A 23,909-nucleotide genomic window follows, 5' to 3' on the forward strand; every position below is an offset into this window, starting at 1 on the left:
AGAGTTTAAGATTATAAAACAAACTCAGGAGAAAATCTGAAACCATTTAAATGAATTTATTCATTTACTTATTTTTTGAGACAGAATCTTGCTCTGTCACCCAGGCTGGAATGCAGTGGTGCAATCTCGGCTCACTGCAACCTCCACCTCCCAGGTTCAAGCGATTCTCCTGCCTCAGCCTCCCGAGTAGCTGGGATTACAGGTGCCCATCACCACGCCCAGCTAATTTTTGTATTTTTAGTATAGATGTGCTTTCACCATGTTGGCCAGGCTGGTCTCAAACTCCTGACCTCAAGTGATCCGCCAGCCTCGGCCTCCCAAAGTGCTGGGATAACAGGCGTAAGCCACTGTGCCTGGTGAATGAATTTATTTGAGGCATGATCATGCCACTGCATGCCAGCCTGGGTGACAGGGTGAGACCCTCTCTCAAAAAAAGGGAAAAAATTAATTAATTAAAATTTAAAAATCCAAGGCTATTTATTCAGGCAGGTTTCCTTCATCCTATTCCTTTTGATCAGTAGTATAAACAATCCTTGGAGATAGAAAGCTAAGTGGAAGAATATAAAGCTAATTTCCTTCTAAAGAAGAAACCTAATACAATCAAAATAACTTTATTCATAAACTAAATGTACCTTTCTTTTAAGATTCCCGAGAACCCTTGATGAGAACTCACAAACTTGGTGATGCCCACGTCAGCCTCAGTGAGTCCATGCTTCATCATGTCTGCAAAACTCTCTGATTCCTCCTCCTCGCACTCCTCTGAAAGTCCATCTTCCTCCTCCTCTTCCTCATCTTCCAACTGAGCCTCAGAATTCTTTCCACCTTTCCCAGTACTGACAGTGTCAGGAGGCCCAGGCACGTCTTCACTGATGGACAGAAAGTCATTCTGTAGCCCATCTTGACCTTTGGTTAGACTGCATTCCGACAGCTTCTGTTTTTTTATCTCCTCAACTGGGACTCCACTGTCATTATCTTCGACAACCAGTGACCCACGTTTCAGCGACACACCAGTCATTTCTGTCATCTCCATCTTTAAGGCTCCAAGAAAACATTTAAGAAAACCTGTTAGGAAAGAGTAGAAAGTAACAAATCACCTATATAAAAGCTGGTTTCAGGCTGGGCGCGGTGGCTCACACCTGTAATCCCAGCATTTTGGGGGAGGTTAAGGCAGGCAGATCACTTGAGGTCAGGAGTTCAAGACCAGCCTGGCCAACATGGTGAAACCTCGTCTCTACTAAATATTAGTTGGGGGTGGGTGGCAGGCGCCTATAGTCCCAGCTCTTGGGAGGCTGAGGCAGGGGCATTGCTTGAACCCAGGAGGCAGAGGTTGCAGTGAGTTAAGATCGTGCCACTGCACTCCAGCCTGGGCGACAGAGTGAGACATCGTCTTAAAAAAAAAAAAAAAGGTCGGGCACGGTGGCTCACACCTGTAATCCCAGCACTTTGGGAGGCCGAGGTGGGCGGATCACAAGGTCAGGAGTTCGAGACCAGCCTGGCCAACATGGTGAAACCCCATCTCTACTAAAAATACAAAAAAAAACTAGCTGGGCGTGGTGGTGGGCGCCTGTAATCCCAGCTACTCAGGAGGCTGAGGCAGGAGAATCGCGTGAACCTGGGAGGCGGAGTTTGCAGTGAGCCGAGATTGTGCCACTGCACTCCAGCCTGGGGGACTACAGCAAGACTCCATCTCAAAAAAAAAAAAAAAAAAAAAAGGAAAGAAGTTGGTTTCAGCAGATAAAGGCATAGTTAATGTTGTTCACACGATCCTAAAAATCATTTATAGAAATAATTCTTCCTGATGTTGGCATACACTTTTTGTGGGACAGAAAACCGGCATAATACTTCTGCATGGAATTTTACAGTGTGCATCATCACAAGCCTTAAAAATATGTATGCTCTTTGACCCAGTAATACTACTTTTAGGGATTTATCTTAAGAAAATAATTAAGAAATAATAAAGTTTTAGCTCTAAGGATATTCATCTCCATACTTTTTTCTTTTTTTCAGTGACAAGGTCTGGCGCTTTCACCCAGTCTGGTGTGCAGTGGCATGATCACAGCTCACTGCAAACTCCAACTCCTGGGCTCAAGCAATCCTCCTGCCTCAGCCTCCCCAGTAGCTGGGACTACAGCAGCATGCCACCAAGCCTGGCTAGTTTTTTTATTTTTATTTTTCTGTAAAGACTAGGTCTCGCTATTATTGCTCAGTCTGGTCTTGAACTCCTGGGCTCAAGTAATGCTCTCACTTTGGCTTCCCAAAGTGTTGGGAATATAGGTGTGAGCCACCCCGCCTGGCCACAGTGCTTTTATATTAGCAAAACATTAAGAGCAATGAAACTTGGGTACATAAACTGAACAATATGTAGCAACATTGACAAGAAACTGGGAAGGGTGGTTACCTCTAGGAGAAGGTCTAGAAGTGGTGGCTGGGGACTGAGGTGGGAAATTTGCTGTTCTCACTCAATAACATGGTTGTAATCATTTGAAGCTTGTTTGATGTATATGTATTATCCTTTCAAAAAACTGATTAAATATTGTGGCCGGGATCGGTGGCTCACACCTGTAATCCCAATACTTTGGGAGGCTGAGGCAGGCAGATCACCTGAGGTCGGGAGTTTGAGACCAGCCTGATCAACAAGGAGAAATTCCGTCTCTACTAAAAATACAAAATAAGCAGGGCATGGTGGCACATGCCTGTAATCCCAGCTACTCGGGAGACTGAGGAAGGAGAATCACTTGAAACCAGGAGGTGGAGGTTGTGGTGAGCTGAAATTGTGCCTTTGCACTCCAGCCTGGGCAACAAGAGCAAAACTCCATCTCCAAAAAATAAAAAATAAAAAAAATATATTGTATAACCACGCTTACTGACATGAAAGCCATACCTGTCATACCCCATTTAAAAAAAGGAATGGGGAGGTGTCATACAGGCGGTATAGAGATATAGTTCTGCAAGATGAAAAGTTCTGGATAGTGATTGCCTAACAATGTGAATACAATTAACACTACTGAACTGCACACGTGGTTAAAATGGCAAATTTTAATTTTTTTTTTGAGACAGGGTCTCACTCTGTTGCCCAGGCTTGAGAGCAGTGGCACGATCTCGGCTCACTGCAACCTCCACCTCCTGGGCTCAAGCCATCCTCCTACCTCAGCCTCCCGGGTGGCTGGGATCACAGGCGTGTACCACCACGCCTGGCTAATTTTTGTAATTTTTGGTAGAGACAGGGGTTCACCATGTTGGCCAGGCTGCTCTCGAACTCCTGACCTCAAGTGATCTCCCCACACTGGGCTCCCAAAGTGCTGGGATTTCAGGCATGAGCCACCATGTCTGGTCTAATTTGATGCTCTTGGTAAAATAAGGATAAAACTTTTTCTATGTTAATTACATACAAGATGCTGAAGGTAACATACTGATGAACGTAGTAAACATATCCATAAATAAAGCAAATGAGCAGAAAATAAATATGCTAGTTCTCCAAGGCATGGTTAACAAGAAAGCCACCTATATAAGCATCTACAGCAAAATAATAATGATGATTAACTAAATGTTATTTATTTATTTATTTATTTTTGAGATGGAGTCTCGCTCTGTCGCCCAGGCTGGAGTGCAGTGGCACGATCTTGGCTTACTGCAAGCTCCGCCTCCCACTCCTGCCTCCGCCTCCCGAGTAGCTCGGACTACAGGTCTCCACCACCACGCCCGGCTAATTTTTTGTATTTTTTAGTAGAGACGGGGTTTCACCGTGTTGGCCAGGACAGTCTCAATCTCCTGACCTTGTGATCTGCCCGCCTCGGCCTCCCAAAGTGCTGGGATTACAGGCGTGAGTCACCGTGCCCGGCCGATTAACTAAATTTTAAGAATCCATATTTGATCTTACCATGATTTTGTCCAAAATCATGAACAAAAAGAAAATCAGAAAACAAGTACATGCAAAAAGTAAAAGCAAAAAAGGATTATGACGGGAGGGTAAGTGAGCTGGGACCGCAGGGACAGTGTGCTTGCGTGGCTCACAGGTGTCAAGGAGCCCCTAAAATAGTTCAGGAAGTGGCCAAGGAGATGGACAAGGAAGACAAGGCTTTCAAATAGAATAAAAGAGGAGTAGAAGAAACTCCCTGGGCTAAAAGCGACAGGGAAGGGCCCCCTGGTCACAGGTGGTATTAAGAAATCCAGCAAAAAGCTAGCCATTCCTTGTACTTGAGGCAAAGGTGACCCTTGGTTCCATTCCTTTTTTTTTTTTTTTTTTTGAGATGGAGTCTCACTCTGTCACCTAGGCCTGGAGTGCAGTGGTGGTGCGGTCTCGGCTCAACTGCAACCTCCGCCTCCTGGGTTCAAGATATTCTCCTGCCTCAGCCTCCCAAGTAGCTGGGATTACAGGCACGCCCGCCACTATGCCCAGCTTATTTTTTGTATTTTTAGTAGAGACGGGGCTTCACCATGTTGGCCAGGCTAGTCTCGAACTCCTGACCTCATGATTTGCCCGCCTCGGCCTCCCAAAGTGCTGAGATTACAGGCGTGAGCCACCGCACCTGGCCCCATTCCTGTTTAAACATCTGTATTCCCTGCCATAACATCTTTTGCCACCTATAGCTACTTAAAGTATGGTCTTGGAGCCTGTTGTACATTTAAGAATAAATTTTCATTAAAAAAAAAAAAAAGTGGTTGGGTACTGTGGTTCAGGCCAGGCGCATGGCTCATGCCTGAAATCTCAGCACTTTGGGAGGCTGAGGTGGGTGGATCACCTGAGGTCAGAAGTTCGAGACCAGCCTGGCCAACATGGTGAAACCCCTCTCTAGTAAAAATAGAAAGATTAGCTGGGTGTGAGGGCACACACCTGTAATCTCAGCTGCTTGAGAGGCTGAGGCAGGAGAATCGTTTGAACCCAGGAGGCAGAGGTTGCACTGAATCAAGATCACGCCACTGCACTCCAGCCTAGGCGACAGAGCGAGTCTCCATCTCAAACAAAACAAAACAAAAAAGTATTATGACAGCTACAAAAAATAGGAGAGAGAGGATTGAAAAAAATGTCAGTTAAAACAATTTCTGGAGGCCTGGTGCAGTGGCTCACGCCTGTAATCCCAACACTTTGGGAGGCTGAGGCGGGTGGATCACAAGGTCAGGAGTTCGAGACCAGCCTGACCAACATGGTAAAACCCCATCTCTACTAAAAATACAAAAAATTATCCAGGCATGGTGGCGGGCGCCTGTAATCCCAGCTACTCAGGAGGCTGAGGCAGGAGAATCGCTTGAACCTGGGAGGCGGAGGTTGCAGTGAGTCAGGATTGCACCACTGCACTCCAGCCTGGGTGACAGAGGGAGATTCTGTCTCAAAAAAAAAAAAAAATCCTTTGAAAGACAAGAAATTAAATACAGAAAATGGAAGAAACTGAAACTGGAATAGAAGTAGACCACAACTGTAGTTACATAAAAGTATCCCTAATTCAAAGAAAAAAGCACTTACTCTTTGTCCTGAACAGGTGTAGTCAAAAAAAGAACGCTGGTTTATGAAATGCTGATACGATTTCACTCTCACCTTACAGCAACAAAACTACCCTCAGAGGTTTTGTACAAATGAAGGAGACGAAAATGGACCAGGGCTTACACAAGGACCGGGAGAACACACCGAAGACAAAACCTAACCAAAGACAACAATGCCTGGGCCAAATTTTGTGGCATAAGGAAGAGGAAGGAAAAGCAGAAGAAGGTCATTTGGGGTCACAGGTACAGCATGTGCAAAGGTATGGGGGCGTGGGAGCTCACAGAGTGCTGGAAGAGCAAAAGAACTCATCGCCCACTGTGGGGGTTAGACATACAAGGAGAGTCTGGGGTTACAGCTCGGGAGGGGGCGGAGGCCACATGAGGCTACAAGGAGGGAGTCACAACCTGAAAACCAGACCACCACTGAATTTGTAATTTAGAAAGATTCTGTGGCACCCCTTTGAAGAGAAACTGGGGTTAGGCTGGAAGACCAGGTAAGAGGGTACAGCTGTAATCTAGGCAAGAAATTAATATAATCTGATCTAAGGCTGAAGCAAGGGAGACAGAAAAAGGCAACTTTCAAGAACATTTAGGAAGTAGTAGCAGGGACAGGAGAAGGTGACAAATGTGGGAGGAAAGGGGAAATACTTCAGGATGACTCAAGTTTCCATCCCTGGGGAACTGAGAGGACAGTGGTGGTCCTCCTGATATGAGGGCCCCAGAAAGAAGAGCAGGTGTTGGAAGAAGATGAGCCCACCCATAGTCCTGTGGTGTTGCAGGTACCTGGGGAGACATCCCAGTGGAGATGATCTGTGGGCACTCATCACATTGTGTCACACATGCCCTTACCGAAAACCTGCAATGCCTCCCCAATGACCATACAAGCTTCCCAGCTGGCATCACAGCTCTACCAGGAGATCCTGATGCCCTTCCAGAGGCCAGAACTCTCAGTAAGGAAGAAAGAGTGGCCAATAACAGCCATTCACACAGCTTGGCACAGGGACTTCACAGTCAGCAAAATATTCACCTCCTCTCCTTATGCGGAAAAAAGGTCAGGCCTCCCCCTCTCAACAATCTTGGAGACAGATCTAGGTTTTGCCATTTACTAAGTGGGTGACTTAACCTCTCGAATCTGTTTCTTTCTCTGTAAAAGTAAAATGTGATGACTTGGCCAAAGGTCTGTAATAGCTCCTCTTATTCAACTGTTAGTCCTTAATAGTTATTATTAATGGGCTGGGCGCGGTAGCTCACGCCTGTAATCCCAGCACTTTGGGAGGCCAAGGCAGGCGGATCGCCAAGGCAGGCGGATCACGAAGTCAGGAGATCGAGACCAACCTGGCTAACATGGTGAAACCCCGTCTCTACTAAAAAATACAAAAAAATTAGCCAGGTGTGGTGGCGGGTGCCTGTAGTCCCAGCTACTCTGGAGGCTGAGGCAGGAGAATGGCGTGAACCCAGGAGGTGGGGCTTGCGGTGAGCCGAGATTGTGCCACTGCACTCCAGCCTGGGTGACAGAGCAAGACTCCGTCTCAAAAAAAAAAAAAAAATAGTTATTATGGATGATTTACATAGCTGAACTGTATTGTTGTTATGTCTGGAGGAGTTTAAAAAAAGAAAAAAAGCTGGCTGGGCACAGTGGCTCACGCCTATAATCCCAGCACTTTGGGAGGCCGAGGCAGGTGGATCACGAGTCAAGAGACCGAGACCATCCTGTCCAACACAGTGAAACCCCGTCTCTACTAAAAATACAAACAATTAGCTGGGCGTGGTGACGGGCGCCTGTAGTCCCAGCTACTCAGGAGGCTGAGGCAGGAGAATGGCATGAACCCGAGAGGCCGAGCTTGCAGTGAGCCGAGATCGCGCCACTGTACTCCAGCCTGGGTGACAGAGCGAGACTCCATCTCAAAAAAAAGAAAAGAAAAGAAAAGAAAACAGAATCTAAAAGCTGTTGGAATCCCCAAAACACTTTTTAAGCCTTGAGAGAGATGTGACTATGATCTGAGTCACATATGGTTACAATTTCTGTTTTTCAGATTACAGATTAGCTTACTTTCATTTTTCCTGTTCCATATAATAACTAAAAATTCTTTTTTTTTTTTTTTTTTTGAGACGGAGTCTCACTTTGTGCCCCAGGCTGGAGAGCAGTGGCGCAATCTCGGCTCACTGCAAGCTCCGCCTCCTGGGCTCACGCCATTCTCCTGCCTCAGCCTCCTCCCGAGTAGCTGGGACTACAGGCGCCCGCCACCACGCCTGGCTAATTTTTTGTATTTTTAGTTGAGACTGGGTTACACTGTGTTAGCCAGGATGGTCTCGATTTCCTGACCTCGTGATCTGCCCGCCTTGGCCTCCCAAAGTGCTGGGATTACAGGCGTGAGCCACTGCGCCCGGCCTACAATGACTAAAAATTCTTAATTAATGACCCTTGTTAGAGAGGAACTTTCCCTTTGGTGTCCTGCTTATGCTTAAACCGTATGACAGAAAACCCATAACTATTACACCTTCCCCAATGTACTCTCCCCAAAAAGAAACACTGCCTATAACCAATCAAATTGCTGTAACTATGTGCCAACCCTGTAAGAAAAATGTTGTAATCCTGCTAAAAACTCCTGTCTCTGCCTATATAAAACCTAAACTTCCCTACTTCAGAACTTTGACTCCATTTTTTTAGAACTGGTGTTTCCAGGTGGGACATCCTCAAACTTTGCACTTGAATAATTTCTCTTTGTACTAGATTCTGACGCTTTTGATTATTTTAGGTTGACAACAGGCCTTTAGGTTGCCAGTCTTTTTCTTGATATTTGTGGACATCTGTCTGATCTCTTTTTCTTGATATACTAACTGAAAAGACAAGAATAAACTAAACTCACTTTTAAATTTCAAATGAAATTACATTTTTCATTGTTTAAGTCAATGGCCCTATCATAGACAAATTAATTTTTTTTTGACACAGAGTCTTGCTGTCACCCAGGCTGGAGTGCAGTGGCACAATCTCGGCTCACTGCAACCTCCAACTCCTGAGTTCAAGCAATTCTCACGCCTCAGCCTCCTGAGTAGCTGGGCCCGACTAAGTTTTGTATTTTATTTTATTTATTTATTTATTTTGAGACAGAGTCTCACTCTGTTGCCCAGGCTGGAGTGCAGTGGTGTGTTCTCGGCTCACTGCAACCTCTGCTTCCTGGGTTCAAACGATTCTCCTGCCTCAGCCTCCTGAGTAGCTGGGATTACAGGCACGTGCCACCAAACCCAGCTAATTTTTTGTATTTTTACTAGAGATGGGGTTTCACCATGTTGCTCAGGCTGGTCTCAAACTCCTGACCTGGTGATCCGCCTACCTCAAACTTGTAAAGTGCTGGGATTACAGGCGTGAGCCACCACGCCTGGCCTAATTTTAGTATTTTTAGTAGATACCAGGTTTTACCAGGTTGGCCAGGCTGGTCTGAAACTCCTGGCCTCAAGTGATCCACCCACATTGGCCTCCCAAAGTGCTGGGATTACAGGCATGAGCCACCGCACCCGGCCCAAATTAATTATTAAAGTATATATAGTACCAATGATTTTTAAATCACTTAATATATATTTTTCTAAGTTCTGTCCTATATGCCTAAAAGCTGAGAGCATATTTACTAGAAGAACTGTTCAGAGTTCTGGACTAGGAAAGGCAAAACTCAAACTAGTGTCATTTTCGCAAGCAGGAACTACGTGAAAGGGAAGCTGAAACGGAATTTTTTTTTTTTTTTTGAGACAGAGTTTTGCTCTTGTTGCCCAGGCTGGAGTGCAATGGCGCGATCTTGGCTGATCTCAGCTCACAGCAACCTCCACCTCCCGGGTTCAAGTGATTCTCCTGCCTCAGCTTCCTGAGTAGCTGGAATTACAGACGCCCGCTACCACGCCCAGCTAATTTTTGTGTTTTTAGTAGAGACGGAGTTTCACCATGTTGGTCAGGCTGGTCTCGAACTCCTGATCTCAGGTGATCCATCCACCTCGACCTCCCAAAGTCCTGGGATTACAGGCGTGAGGCACCACACCTGGACTGGAATATAATTTTTAAATTGAGGGTTGGGGAGAGGAGAGAGAGGTGATCTTATGAACATAGAAGAGGCCTGAGAGAATTAAATTGGAAAGATAAAACAAGCCTGACTACCCCAAGGTGAGAGGCCCAAGGAAATCAGTTTTGCAGTCAGGAAAGCCCAAGCATTCTATCTTGAATGAAGATATAAAGTTACTAGATGTGAAAAGGGGGGAGAGGGCAGTTTTATGCGTTTTTTGACATATTTAAAAGAAAAAATTTTAAGAAAACATGCTGCACAAATACACTATCCATGATAGTAATGATGGTATCTTAATTGTCAAGTAAAACCCCATAGACCAGAAGCCTGATGTTAAACCAGGAAGAGAATGAACTCCTCTGATACTTTCCCCAAAACTTAAAATCCTTCACATTTCTTTTTTTCTTTTTTTTTTTTTTTGGCGATGGAGTCTTACCCTGTTACCCAGGCTGGAGTACAGTGGTGTGATCTCTGCTCACTGCAACCTCCACCTCCTGGGTTCAAGTGATCCTCCCGCCTCAGCCTCCCAAGTAGCTGAGAGTACATACAGGCATGCGCCAACACGCCCGGCTAATTTTTGTATTTTTAGTAGAGACGGGTTTTCACCATGTTGGCCAGGCTGGTCTTGAACTCCTGACCTCAGGTGATCTGCCTGCCTCGGCCTCCCAAAGTGCTGGGATCACAGGCATGAGCCACCACGCCCGGCCAATCCTTCACATTTCTTTGGAGGGAATGCTAAAATAATGTTTTTTGTTTCCTCTGCACTCCAAATGAGACAACTGAGAATAGAAATATTATAATTTTAACAGTATTTTAAACCCTTTTCATTAAAATACTAGATTCACCAACTAAGCTTTAAGAAGTACTCTTAGCTGGGCATGTGTGCATGTAGTCCCAGCTAACAGGGCGGCTGAGGCAGGAGGACTGTGTGAGACCAGTTTAAGGCTGTAGTAAGTTACGATCACATCACTGCACTCCAGTCTGGGCAACAGAGGGAGACTTCATCTCTGAAAAAATGCAGGTAGGCAGATGGCTTGAGACCAGGAGTTTGAGACCAGCATGGACAACATAGTGGGACCATGTCTCTGCAAAAAATTAAAAAATTAGCCAGGCAGCTGGGTGTGGAGTCTCATGCCTGTAATACCAGCACTTTGGGAGGCCGAGGTGGGCAGATCACAAGGTCAAAAGTTCGAAATCAGCCTGGCCAGCATGGCAAAACCCCGTTTCTACTAAAAATCCAAAAATTAGCCATGCATAGTGGTGTGCCCCTGTAATCCCAGCTACTCAGGAGGCTGAGACAGGAGAATTGCTTGAACTGGGGAGACAGAGGTCGCAGTGAGCCGAGATTGCGCCACTGCACTCCAGCCTGGGTGACAGAGGGAGACTCTGTCTCAAAAAATAAATAAAAATAAGCCGGGCAAGGTGGCATGCACCTGTAGTCCCAGCTACTCGTGAGGCTGAGGTGGGAAGATCCACTGCGCCCAGGACGTTGAGGCTGCAGTAAGCCGTGATGGTGCCACTACACTTCAGCCTGGGTGACAGAAAGACCCTGTCTCAAAAAATAAAATAAAATCCTTTACACCTGTAACAAAAATTAAGTTTAGCATTTTCAAAATTTTAATATAACACTAACAACAGTCTCTTGTTTGTTTATTTATTTTTTGAGACAGTGTCTCACTCTGTCACCCAGGCTGGAGTGCAGTGGCGTGATCTCAGTTCAATGCAGCCTCGACCTCCCAGCTCAAGCGATCCTCCCACTTCAGCCACCCGAGTAACTGGGACTACAGGCATGTGCCACCATGCCCAGTTAATTTTTGTATTTTTTGTAGAGACAGGGTTTTGCCATGTTGCACACTAGTCTCAAACTCCTGAGCTCAAGTGATCCGCCCTGCCTCAACTGGGATTACAGGTGTGCACCACTGCCCAGGCCAAACAGTCCCTTATTAATTAATTCCTCCAAAATAAACATCAGAAAAACAGCCATTAGTCTTTTTTTGAATAATTTTTTATTTTATTTTGTATATTTTTTGAGACGGAGTCTCACTCTATTGCCCAGGCTGGAGTGCAGTGGCGCAATCTCGTCTCACTGCAACTTCTGCCTCCCGGGTACACGAGATTCTCCTGCCTCAGCCTCCTGAGTAGCTGGGATTACAGGCGCCTGCCACAACACCAGGCTAATTTTTTGTATTTTTAGTAGAGATGGGCTTTCACCGTGTTATCCAAGATTGTCTCGAACTCCTGACCTCATGATTCGCCCGCCTCGGTCTCCCAAAGGGCTGGGATTACAGGCCTAAGCCACCGCGCCCAACCTACAAAAACAGCCATTAGTCTTAATTCTATCATATTATATTTCAAAACTATCCACAACTTTCACTTTGTAAATACATCTTTCCTCCATCCCCTGCAAATTATCAGTAATCTCTATAGCTCTCACAATAGTGAGCATTTTCTTTAGGGCCAGAGCACAGAGAACACACTAAATTTTTTTTTTTTGGAGATGGAATTTTCCTCTGTTGCCCAGGCTGGAGTGCAGTGGTGCAGTCTCGGCTCACCGCAATCTCCACTTCCAGGGTTCCGGCGATTCTCCTACCTCAGCCTCCCGAGTAGCTGGGATTACAGGCATGGGCTAAAATTACCACATCCAGCTAATTTTTGTATTTTTAGTAGAGAGGGGGTTTCGCCATGTTGCCCAGGATGGTCTCAAACTACTGACCTGACCTCAAACGAGCTGCCTGCCTCGGCCTCCCAGAGTGCTGGGATTACAGGCATGATGTCACCAGGCCCGGCAGACACACTGCATTCTAATATGCAAAATCATTAAGTCTATGAGGGTCATTCATTCTGCAAATATTTATTGAGCAAGTGTCCTATGTGTCTGGCATTGTTGTAGGCACTGGAAGAAAAGGGTAATACCATTTCCTGTCCTCATGTAGCTTACAATGTATTTGAGAATATATCTGAGAACAAAATAAAATTAATCTCAGGACATGCAAGCTCCAAAGAATTAAAACAGGGTAAGGGGCTGAGAGTAAGAGGGGTGTTCTTCAGTGATGCCTCGTCTAAAGAGGAGACTTCTGCGCAAAGACAAGGAAGAACCAGACAGGAAAAGATGTGTGTGAGGAGAGCTCCAGGCAGCCCGAACAGCACGTGTAAAGGACCTGAAACCGGAGCAAACTTAGTCGACAGTATGACCAGCTGGATTGTTCTCTCTCTCTCCTAGGTAAGGAAAAACGCTGTTTCATTAATACAGTACATGCATGCCCCTGCCTCTATCAAAAGACACGTTCAAGGCCGGGTGTGGTGGCACACGCCTGTAATCCCAGCACTTCGGAAGGCTGAGGCGGGTGGATCACCTGAAGTCTGAAGTTCAAGACCAGCCTGGCCAACATGGTGAAACCCCATCTCTACTAAAAATACAAAAATTAGGCCGGGCGCGGTGGCTCACGCCTGTAATCCCAGCACTTTGGGAGGCAGAGGCGGGCGGATCATGAGGTCAGGAGATCGAGACCATCCTGGCTAACACAGTGAAACCCCGCCTCTACTAAAAATACAAAAAATTAGCCGGGCGTGGTGGCGGGCGCCTGTAGTCCCAGCTACTCGGGAGGCTGAGGCAGGAGAATGGTGTGAACCCGGGAGGCGGAGCTTGCAGTGAGCGGAGATTGCGCCACTGCACTCCAGCCTGGGCGACAGAGCGAGACTGTCTCAAAATAAATAAATAAATAAATAAATAAACAAACAAATAAATAAATAAACAAACAAACAAAAATTAGCTGGGCATGGTGGCGTGCACGTGTAATCCCAGCTACTCCGGAGGCTGAGGCAGGAGAATCGCTTGAACCCAGGAGGCTGAGGTTGCAGTGAGCCAAGATCGTGCCACTGCACTCCAGCCTGGGTGATGGAGCGAGACTCCGTCTAAAAAAAATAAATCAATAAACAAAGATATGTTCAAGGCCGAGTGTGGTGGCTCAAGCCTGTAATTCCAGCCCTTTGGGAGGTCAAAGCAGGAGGATTGCTTAAGGTCAGGAGTTTGAGGCCAGGCTGGGCAACACAGCGAGACCATGTGTGGTGGCACATGCCTATAGTCCCAGCTACTTGGGAGGCTGAGGTGGGAGGATTGCTTGAGCCCAGGAGTTCAAGGCTGCAGTGAGCGATGATCACGCCACTGCACTCCAGCCTGGGCAACAAGAGCAAAATTCTGCCTCAAAAAATTTTAAAAAATAAAAATAAAAAAACCAAAAACATGTTCACAAGGAGTTGTTAAGTACGTACTGTTGGCTACTTTCCTAATGATTGAACCTAACAATTGCCTAACCATCCCCTTTTCAATAGTGTTGTACAGTCTGATTTTCGACAGATCCCTCAATAGTCGAGGCTCCCCCAGGCCAATGGGGCATAGTCATTTCATAGATGATTAGAGGCTTGGGGATGGGGGGGAACCTTAGTAACCCTTATTTTTGGAATGGAAAAAAAAAGTAGTCTGACGGGACCAAATATTTGAAAAACTAAACTCTTTGCCAACCCTACTCGGCAGGCAACGAAGGTGTGCTTCTAAACCCCTCTGCGCAGGGCTGACGAGGAGGACTCGAATTTCAGCTTGCACAGCAGCACCTCCATCCACTCGTTAAGCATTCACCCAGCTTGAGGGCTGGAGAAAGCACTCTGAGTCTGCAGCCCGTCCACTCCTACTCTGGGAAATGCATACAAAGCAAGCAGTCCCCAGAGCCCGCGTGGCGCCTAGTAGGCTCCCAGTGAGCGGCGACGCATGACACAGGGGTGGAACACGTGGGCTGGACCCACAGAAGGCAGGCGCGGCGAAGCAGTGGCACCGTGAAGGGCTTCAGGGCCAGTGTTCCTCTGACGGAGGAACAAGAGTTTAGGGAGCGTCCGGGGCAAAGAAAGGGAGGAGTGGGAAGGGGGCCCCCGGCGGACAGCGCCGCGCGGGGAAGAGGGGAGCGCTCGGGCGCGGCGCCTCCGGACGACTGGCCAGGCAGAGGGGAGCGGGGAGCGGGGAGCGGGGAGCGGGGAGCGGGGAGCGGGGAGCGGAGAGCGGAGAGCGGCGCCTGCACCGCCGAAGCGCAGGACCCACCGGGTTCCAACCGTGCTCCCGCGGGCGCGATCCATAATGGAGGCGCCGCGGGCTCTGACCACTGCGGGGCCGCCTTCCCAGTCCGCACTGCCTCTTGGGGCGGGGCCCTGGGGCTGGGGCTGGGGCCAGGGCCAGGCCGAGGAGCCCCGGCGGCCGCGGGGAGGCCGCGCACTTACCCGGAGCCTGGGAGCGCGGGCGCGGCGTGAGCTGGGCGGCGAGGTGGCCAGCGCTCTGGTTGGGACGCAAGAGAGCGGCGAAGGCCACTTGGATGAGCCAGGGGCTAGGGCGGCCAGGCATAAGCAGCGCGTTCCGCGCCAAGGACCAGATGCGCTCCAGCCGACTCACCGGCGGCCGGGCTCGCACACGTGCGGCGCAGCTACGCGCCGCGGCCCGACTGGACCCGCCCCGGGGGCGGAGTCCGCTCCCTGCCGCCGGCCCCGCCCCCGGCCCACCGCCTCGGAGCGGCCTGCAAGCCAGGGAGCACCCCAACGCGGACTCCCAGCCTGCGCGCGTTCACCCCGGACCTTCCTCGCCACCGAGCCTGAGTCGCACCAGCGGCAGAGAGCGATTTCACCAAGCATCTAAGAGTTCTTTAGATCTTTAGAAAGTCTAAGACAGCGATTGCCTCCTTTGGTGTTATATTCTAAGTGTTTCCTTCACATAGTTGTGGCCCTTTCACGTTGCACCGACCACGCAGTTAACAATAATGGAAAGAGAATCACTTTAGGGACTAAATATTGTTCTACATTTGATCCTGGGAATGTAGTGGATCTAAAAGCACCATCTTCCTACTTCTTACCGCTCTGGCTTGATGGCTTGCCATAGGATCTGCTTCAAGAAACCGGATCATAGGTTTTTTTTGTTTTGGTTTGGTTTGGTTTGGACAGAGTCTCGCTCTGTCGCACAGACTGGAGTGCGGTGGCGTGAACACAGTTCACTGCAGCCTCGACCTCCCAGGCTCAAGCAATCCTCCCACTTCAGTATCCCAAGTAGCTGGGACTACAGGTGCATCCCACCGCACCCAGGCTAATTTTTTGGGGGGTGGGGGGTAGAGACAAGATTTCACTATGTTGCCCAGGCTCTAATAGTTTTTTTGCTTTTTGTTTGTTTGTTTGTTTTTTGAGACGGAGTCTTGCTCTGTCGCCCAGGCTGGAGTGCAATGGCGCGATCGGTGCTCACCGCAACCTCAGCCTCCCGGGTTCAAGCGATTCTCCTGCCTCAGCCTCCCGAGTAGCTGGGATTACCGGCGCGCGCCACCATGCCCGGCTTATTTTTTGTATTTTTAGTAGAGTACGGGGTTTCACTATGTTGGCCAGGCTGGTCTCGAACTCTTGACTTCGTGATCCGCCTGCCTCAGCCTCTGTGTTGGGATTACAGGCGTGAGCCACCGCTCCCAGCCTCTAATAGTTTTTCTGTTTTGTTTTATTTTGTTTGAGAGAGAGTCTCACTCTGTTGCAGGGTTCAAGCGATTCTCCTGCATCAGCCTCCTGAGTAGCTGGGCCTACGACTGCTTGACATCATGCCAGACTAATTTTTTTGACGGGGTTTTTGCCTGTTGGCCTTGAACTCCTGACCTCAAGTGATTTGCCTGCCTAGGCCTCCCAAAGTGCTGGGATTATAGGCATGAGCCACCATGCCCTGCCCAATTTGTTTTTTTGTTTTGTTTTGTTTTTTACACAATGAAATATACTATTACCGGCCGGGCGCAGTGGCTCACGCCTGTAATCCCAGCACTTTGGGAGGCCGAGGTGGGCGGATCATGAGGTCAGGAGTTTGAGACCAGCCTGGCCAACACGGTGAAACCCCGTCTCTACTAAAAATACAAAAAATTACCCAGACGTGGTGGCACGCGCCTGTAATCCCAGCTACTTGGGAGGCTGAGGCAGGAGAATCGCTTGAACTCAGGAGGCGGAGGTTGCAGTGAGCTGAGATCGCACCATTGCACTCTAGCTTGGGCAACAAGATGGAAACTCTGTCTCAAAAAAAAAAAAAGAAATATATTATTACCATACAATTCAGCAATTACACTCCTTGATATTTACCTAAAGGAGTTGAAAACTACGTTCACACAAAAACCTGCACATGTATGTTTATAGCTGCATTATTCATAATTGCCAAAACTTAAGGACGGGCCGGGTATGGTAGCTCACGCCTGTAATCCCAGCACTTTGGGAGCCCGAGGTGGGCAGATCACAATGTCAGGAGTTCAAGACCAGCCTGGCCAAGATGGTGAAACCCCCCGTCTCTACTAAAAATACAAAAATTAGCCGGGCGTGATGGTGGGCGCCTGTAATCCCAGCTACTCAGGAGGCGGAGGCAGAAAATTGCTTGAACCCAGGAGGCAGAGGTTGTGGTGAGCCAAGATCATGCCACTGCACCCCAACCTGGGGGACAGAGTGAGACTCCGTCTCGAAAAAAAAAAAAAAAAAAAAAAAGATCAAGATGTCCTTCAGTAGCTGAATAAACTGTGCTGTATCCAAACAATGGAATATTATTTGGTGCCAAAAAGAAATGATCTTAGCAAGCCATGAAAAGACATGGAGGAAACGTAAATAAATATTTTTTATTTTATTTATTTATTTATTCTGAGATCTAAATAGATAAGGTGATCTGCCCACCTTGGCCTCCCAAAGTGCTGGGATTACAGGCGTAAGCCACCATGCCCAGCCTTAAACGCATATTACTAAGTGAAAGAAGCCAATCTGGGCCAGGCATGGTGACTCAGGCCTGTAATCACAGCATTTTGTGAGGCTGAGGCAGGTGGATCACTTGAGGTCAGGAGTTCGAGACCAGCCTGGCCAACACCGTGAAACCCCATCTCTACCAAAAATACAAAAAATTAGCCAGGCATGGTGGCACACACCTGTAATCCCAGCTACGCGGGAGGCTGAGGCGGGAGAATTGCTTGAACCTGGGAGGTGGAGGTTAGGATGAGTCGGGATCATGCTATTGCACTCCAGCCTGAGCGACAGAGTAAGACTCTGTCTAGAAAACAACAACAACAACAACAAAAAATCTGAAAAGGACACGCACTATATGAATCCAACTAAATGACAAAATGACATTCTAAAAAAGGCAAAACTGTATAAGACAGTAATAAAATTAGTGGTCGCCAGGAGTTAGGAGAAAGGGAAGGATGAATAGGTGGAGCACAGAGAATTTTTAGGGAAGTGAAACTATTCTGTATGATACTGTAATGCTGGCTGCATGTCATGATACATTTGTCCAAGCCCATAAAATCTACAACAGGGGTCCCCAGCACCCCCAAGCCGCGGACTGGTACCAGTCAGTGTGGCCTTTTGGGAACCAGGCTGCACTGCAGCATTCCCGCCTGAGCTCTGCCTCCTGTCAGATCAGTGGTGGGATTAGATTCTGATAGGAGCGAGAACCCTATTGTGAACTGCACATGTGAGGGATCTAGGCTGCACGCAGCTTATGAGAATCTAATGCCTGACGATCTGAGGTGTAACAGTTCATCCTGAAACCCATTCCTACCCCCTAGTCTGAGGAAAAAATGTCTTCCATGAAACTAGTCCCGGTGCCAAAAAGGTTGGGAACTGCTGATCTACAGCACTAACAGTGATGTAAACTATGGACTCTGGGTGATAATGTGTCAATGTAGGTTCATCAATTATAACAAATGTACCACTTTGGTGAGGGAGAGGCTATGGGAGTGTGGGGTCAGGAGGTATATGAGAAATCTCTATACCTTCCTCTCAATTTTGCTGTAAACTAAAACTGCTCTAAAAAAGTAAAGGCTTAAAAAAAAAATCTCTGAGAGGCTGGGTGCAGTGGCTCACACCTGTCATCCCAGCACTTTGGGAGGCTGAGGCGGGCGGATCACAAGGCCAAGAGATCGAGACCATCCTGACCAACATGGTGAAACCCCATCTCTACTAAAAATACAAAAATTAGCTGGGTGTGGTGGCACTCACCTATAGTCCCAGCTACTTGGGAGGCTGAGGCAGGAGAATCGCTTGAACCTGGGAGACGGAGGTTGCAGTGAGCTGACATCTCACCACTGCACTCCAGCCTGGTGAAACAGCGAGACTCTGTCTCAAAAAAAAAAAAAAAAAAAAAAAAAAAAAAAAAAAACTCTGAGAGTGCAGCCCAACTCCTCATAAACAGATTTGGAGGAAAGATTTTTCACATTTCTTTGGCCATTTCTAAGGTTTCTTAGACAAACCTTACTCTTTTTGCATTTCAGCCAAAACTGCCTAGGTCAAGGTACAAGTGAAACATGCATTTTTAGCTTTCTGTTTTCCAAAATGGGCAACTCTTTATTGGTTTTTTAATTAAAATAACACAAAAGTGTTCAAAACCTCTTCCTAGTACCAACTTCTTCTAATAAACATGTAACAGTTGAATGTTGTCTTCGACTTCAAAATTCCATTCTAACATGTCTATTATGTATAACGTACAGTATCCCGCTTTTAACTCCACCTCACAGTACAGATTGCTAGGTGCCTATCACACACACTTTCTCTCTTCTTTCATCCTTATTATTGACTACTATGCTGTCCACTTCGGATGCCTTTCTCTATGCCCCAGATAGTAGTTTACTGTTTTCTGTGTTTCCTCAGTCATTGCCAACATTTCTGTTGTCAAAACTGTACATTTAATCTTAAATTATTTATTTCCCTATTTCCTTTATCAGAAAGTGGATTTTTCAGAAGCCAAAATTTGGGTTTAGGGCATTATTTTTTCTCCTTTAATTTTATTTTTAATTGTTATCAGAATTATACATGTTGTAATTTAGAGTCAAATAATTCTGTAGAAACTTTGTAAGGTTTGCAATGAAGCAGCAGGGACTGTATTCCCACTTCAGCCCTCACCTGTTTCTATCTTCTCAAAGGCAGTCATTTCACCTCTTTTTTTTTTTTTTTTTTTCTTGAGACAGAGACTTGCTCTGCTGCCCAGGCTGGAGTGCAATGGCATGATCTTGGCTCACTGCAACCTCCGCCTCCCACGTTCAAGCTATTCTCCTGCCTCAGCCTCCTGATTAGCTGGGACTACAGGTACATGCTACCATGCCTGGCTAATTTTTGTATTTTTAGTAGAGATGGGTTTTTGCTATGTTGGCCAGGCTGGTCTTGAACTCCGGACCTCAGGTGATCCACCCGCCTTGGCCTCCCAAAGTGCTGGGATTACAGGTGTGAGCCACCGCGCCCGGCCCATTTCACCTCTTTTAACTAATTTTTTTGATATTTACCTTAATCTCTCCATGTAATGTGTTTGTATTGTTATTTCTTGATTTTTCACTTTTAGACATTATTTACTGACTTCACTTAATGGAAAATAAAGATTTAGCTCTCTTTCCTTCCCCTTTCTCCACCAAACTTTCCATCCCTTATACTGTCCTTTTTTTGGATTTATGTTTACTTCATTATGACTAGGTAAATATCATTCACATTTTAGGCAAATAAGAAACTATGATTACTTCTCTTCTGTACTGCTTTTGTTTTTCCTCTAGTTAATAATTATCTTATTTTAGTTTACTATTCATCACTAGACCAAGCCCAAACCCCTCAATGATTGTGTAAATCTCCCCTTTCCAGAGGTTTAGATGAGGTGTTCTATTTTCATCTTTCTGAAGCAGTCTCTTCTGGAACCTCCTGGCCTACGCCAATCTACGCCTATTGCACAGTTGTTCTCAGGGCATCTCTGTTCCTGTGTTGAATCTTTCTGTTTCCTATATCCTATGTCATCTTTATTCTTGGTTTACTGTCTTATTTTAGTGGAGTACAACCTTCAGTAGCTTCCCGAGAAAGGAGAAATAAATGAAAGCTTGCTGGGCGCGGTGGCTCACACCTGTGATTCCACTTTGGGAGGCCAAGGCAGGCGGATCACCTGAGGTCAGGAGTTCGAGACCAGCCTGAGCATGGCAAAACCCTGTCTCTACTAAAAATACAAAAACTAGCTTGGCATGGTGGTAGGCGCCTGTAATCCCAACTACTCGGGAGGCTGAGGCAGGAGAATTGCTTGAACCTGGGAGGCAGAGGTTGCAGTGAGCCGAGATCGTGCCATTGCACTCCAGCCTGGGTGACAGAGTGAGACTCTGTCTCAAATAAATATATAAATAAAACAAAAGCTAAATTTTTTGAGATCTTTAATGTCTATTTTTATTCTTGACTACAAGAGTGTTAAAAAAAAAACCCACGTTTTTATTCTAACCTCAGATTTGATTCATAGTTCACTAATTAAGTACAGAATTCCAGTTTTTGGCCAGGCGTGGTGGCTCACAACTGTAATCCAGCAATTTGGGAGGCTGAGGCAGGCAGATCACTTGAGGTCAGGAGTTTGAGACTAGCCTGGCCAACATGGTGAAACTCCATCTCTACTAAAAATACAAAAATTAGCCAGGCGTGGTGGTGCACGCCTGTAGTCCCAGCTACTTGGGAGGCTGAGACAGGAGAATCACTTGAACCTGGGAGGCAGAGGTTGCAGTGAGCTAAGATCTTGCCAATAAACTCCGGCCTGGGCGACAGAGTGAGACTCCGTCTCAAAATAAAAACAAACAAAGTGTGGGAAGATAAATGTTGATAAATGTTCTAGGAAAAAAAAGCAAAAAAAAAAAAAAAAAAAAAAACAAAGAAAAGGCCAGGCACGGTGGCTCATGCCTATAATCCCAGCACTTTGGGAGGCTGAGGTGGGCAGATCACCTGAAGTCAGGAGTTCAAGACCAGCCTGGCCAGTGTGATGAAACCCCATCTCTACTAAAAATACAAAAATTAGCCGGGCATGATGGCAGGCACCTGTAATCCTGGCTACTAGGGAGGCTGAGGCAGAAGAATCACTTGAACCCCAGAGGCGGAGGTTGCAGTGAGCCAAGATCGTGCCACTGCACTCCAGTCTGGGCAACAGAACGAAACTCTGTCTCAAAGAAACAAACAAACAAATAAATAATAAAAGGGGCACTCACTTGTGAAAATGGGCAGGATAAAAATAAATAAATAAAAAGAGCATTCAGAGACCAAAAAATATGACAGCAGAAATTAAAAGCCTCCTGGGTTCAAGCAATTCTTGTTCCTCCGCCTACTAAGCAGCAGGGACTATAGGTGCACGTGCCACTATGGACAGCTAATATTTTGTATTTTTAGTAGAGACCAGGTTTCACCATGTTGGCCAGGCTGGTCTCGAACTCCTGGCCTCAAGTGATCCATGTGCCTTGGCCTCCCAAAATGTTGGGATTACAGGCGTGAGCCACTGCACTTGGGCTGTCTTCCCACTCTTGAAATTTTAATTTCTGCTGTCATATTTTTTCATCTCTGAATGCTCTTTTTATTTATTTTTACCCTCCCCATTTACAAGTGAGTGCTCCTTTTATTATTCATTTATTTATCTATTTAGTTATTTATGTTTGAGAGAGAGTTTTGCTTTGTTGCCCAGCTGGAGTGCAGTGGTGCAATCTCGGCTCGCTGCAACCGCTGCCTGCTGGGTTCAAGAGATTCTCCTGCCTCAGCCTCCTGGGTAGCTGGGATTATAGGCTCCCACCACCAGGCCTGGCTAGTTTTTGTACTTTTAGTAGAGACAGCCTTTCACCATGTTGGCCAGGCTGGTCTTGAACTCCTGACCTCAGGCAATTTGTTCTGCCTCAGCCTCCCAAAGTGCTGAGATTACAGGCAGGAGCCACCGTGCCCAGCCAATGCTCCTTTTAAATAGTATCCTTTTCTCTCATATGTGGGAGCTTAACACTAAACAAATTGAATTCAAGGAGATAGAGAGTAGAATGATTGTTACCAAAGGCTGAAAGGGTAGCAGGGAGGAAGGCATAAATTGGGGATGGTTAATGGGTCCAAAAATACAGTTAGGGGCCAGGTGCAGTGGCTCATGGCAGTAATCCTAGCACTTTGGGAGGTCAAGACAGGAGAATCGCTTGAGCCCAGGAGTAGAGTCCAGCCTGGGCAACATAGCGAGTCACTGTTTCAACAAAAAAAAGTTAGCCAGGAATGGTGGTGCCAGTCTGTAGTCCTAGCTACTCAGGAGGCTGAGGTGGGTGGATCCCTTGAGCCCAGGAGTTTGAGGTTACAGCGGGTTATGGCTGCACCACTGCACTCCTGCCCGGGCAACAGAGGGAGAACTTGTCTCAAAAAACAAACAAAAAAACCAAAACCAAAACAAATGACGACAACAACAACAATAAAACAGGGTGACTACAGTTAATAATTTATTGCATATTTTAAAATAACTAAAAGAGTGGAATTGGACTGTTCCTAACACAAAGAAATGATAAATTCTCAAGGTGATTGATACCCCAGTTACTCGGATTTGATAGTTACACATTGTATACCTGTATCAAAACATCACATGTCGGACGGCTGGGTAGCCATGGCGTCCTATATCGATGAACACGACTGTGAGCCGTTGGACCCTCAAGCAGGAGACTCGAACCAACATGGTGCTGGAGCTGGTAAGGTCACTTTTCAATAGGATGGACTTTGAAGACTTGGGGTTGGTAGTAGATTGGGACCACCACCTGCCTCCACCAGCTGCCAAGATTGTGGTTGAGAAACTCCCCAGGGCAGTCATCAGAGGCTCTCAGGCTGAGCTCAAGTGCCCCGCGTATCTTTTGGAATCTGAGGAGGAGACTGCCATTGAGATGCTTCCCATCACCTTTTCCATTCCAGCTGCATTCTGCCCTGGCTAAGCAAGACAAATTCCTGTCCCTTGTGCCGCCATGAGCTGCCCACTGATGACTACACTTATGAGGAGCACAGACGAGATAAGGCTCGAAAACAGCAGCAGCAGAACCGACTGGAGAACCTCCATGGAGCCATGTACACGTGAGGAGGCTGGGGCTGAGCGCGGGTCCTCTGCATCTTCCTTACAAACCTTGAATCCTCATTAAAAGTTTCTTTACCCGTCCCCCGCCCCGCCCCAGAAAAAAAGGCCGGGCGCGGTGGCTCACACCTGTAATCCCAGCACTTTGGTACGCCAAGGCAGTCGGTTCACCCGAGGCCGGGAGTTCGAGACCAGCCTGACTAACATGGAGAAACATCGTCTCTACTAAAAATACAAAATTAGCCGGGCGTGGTGGTGCATGCCTGTAATCCCAGCTACTTGGGAGGCTGAGGCAGGAAAATCGCTTGAACCTGGGAGGCGGAGGTTGCTGCGAGCAGAGATAACGCCATTGCACCCCAGCCTGAGCAACACTATAAATATATACGATTATGTTCCCATAATAGGTAATTTAAAAAATAGTATCCTTGTTTTTTTTTTTTTTTTTTTTTTTTAATGAGACGGAGTCTTGCTCTGTCGCCCAAGCTGGAGTGCAGTGGCGCGGTCTCTGCTCACTGCACGCT

At 46.9% G+C, this 23,909-nt stretch overlaps 1 protein-coding gene and 1 pseudogene across 3 annotated transcripts in view; one reads left to right on the plus strand and one right to left on the minus strand.

The window, feature by feature from the left end:
* Positions 1 to 15,021, minus strand: part of PUS7 (pseudouridine synthase 7) — a 66,441-nt gene extending 51,420 nt beyond the window's left edge. Inside the window, exons 1-2 of one of the 3 annotated variants that reach the window (XM_031013484.3) lie at positions 14,784 to 15,021; positions 633 to 1,038 (exon numbers count right to left, since the gene is read on the minus strand). In XM_031013484.3, coding sequence (XP_030869344.2) covers positions 633 to 1,038; positions 14,784 to 14,904 — 527 coding nt within the window. In that variant the 5' untranslated portion in view covers positions 14,905 to 15,021. Of the gene's footprint in view, positions 1 to 632; positions 1,063 to 14,783 lie in introns of all 3 variants that reach the window. The other 2 variants (XM_031013483.3, XM_031013482.3) reach the window with 2 other exon arrangements.
* A 7,914-nt stretch (positions 15,022 to 22,935) lies between these two features.
* LOC101147495 (E3 ubiquitin-protein ligase RNF181-like) lies at positions 22,936 to 23,407 on the plus strand (annotated as a pseudogene).
* Positions 23,408 to 23,909: the final 502 nt, after the last annotated feature.

The sequence above is a fragment of the Gorilla gorilla genome, chromosome 6, assembly GCF_029281585.2.
Source record: "Gorilla gorilla gorilla isolate KB3781 chromosome 6, NHGRI_mGorGor1-v2.1_pri, whole genome shotgun sequence".
Lineage (NCBI taxonomy): Eukaryota > Metazoa > Chordata > Mammalia > Primates > Hominidae > Gorilla > Gorilla gorilla.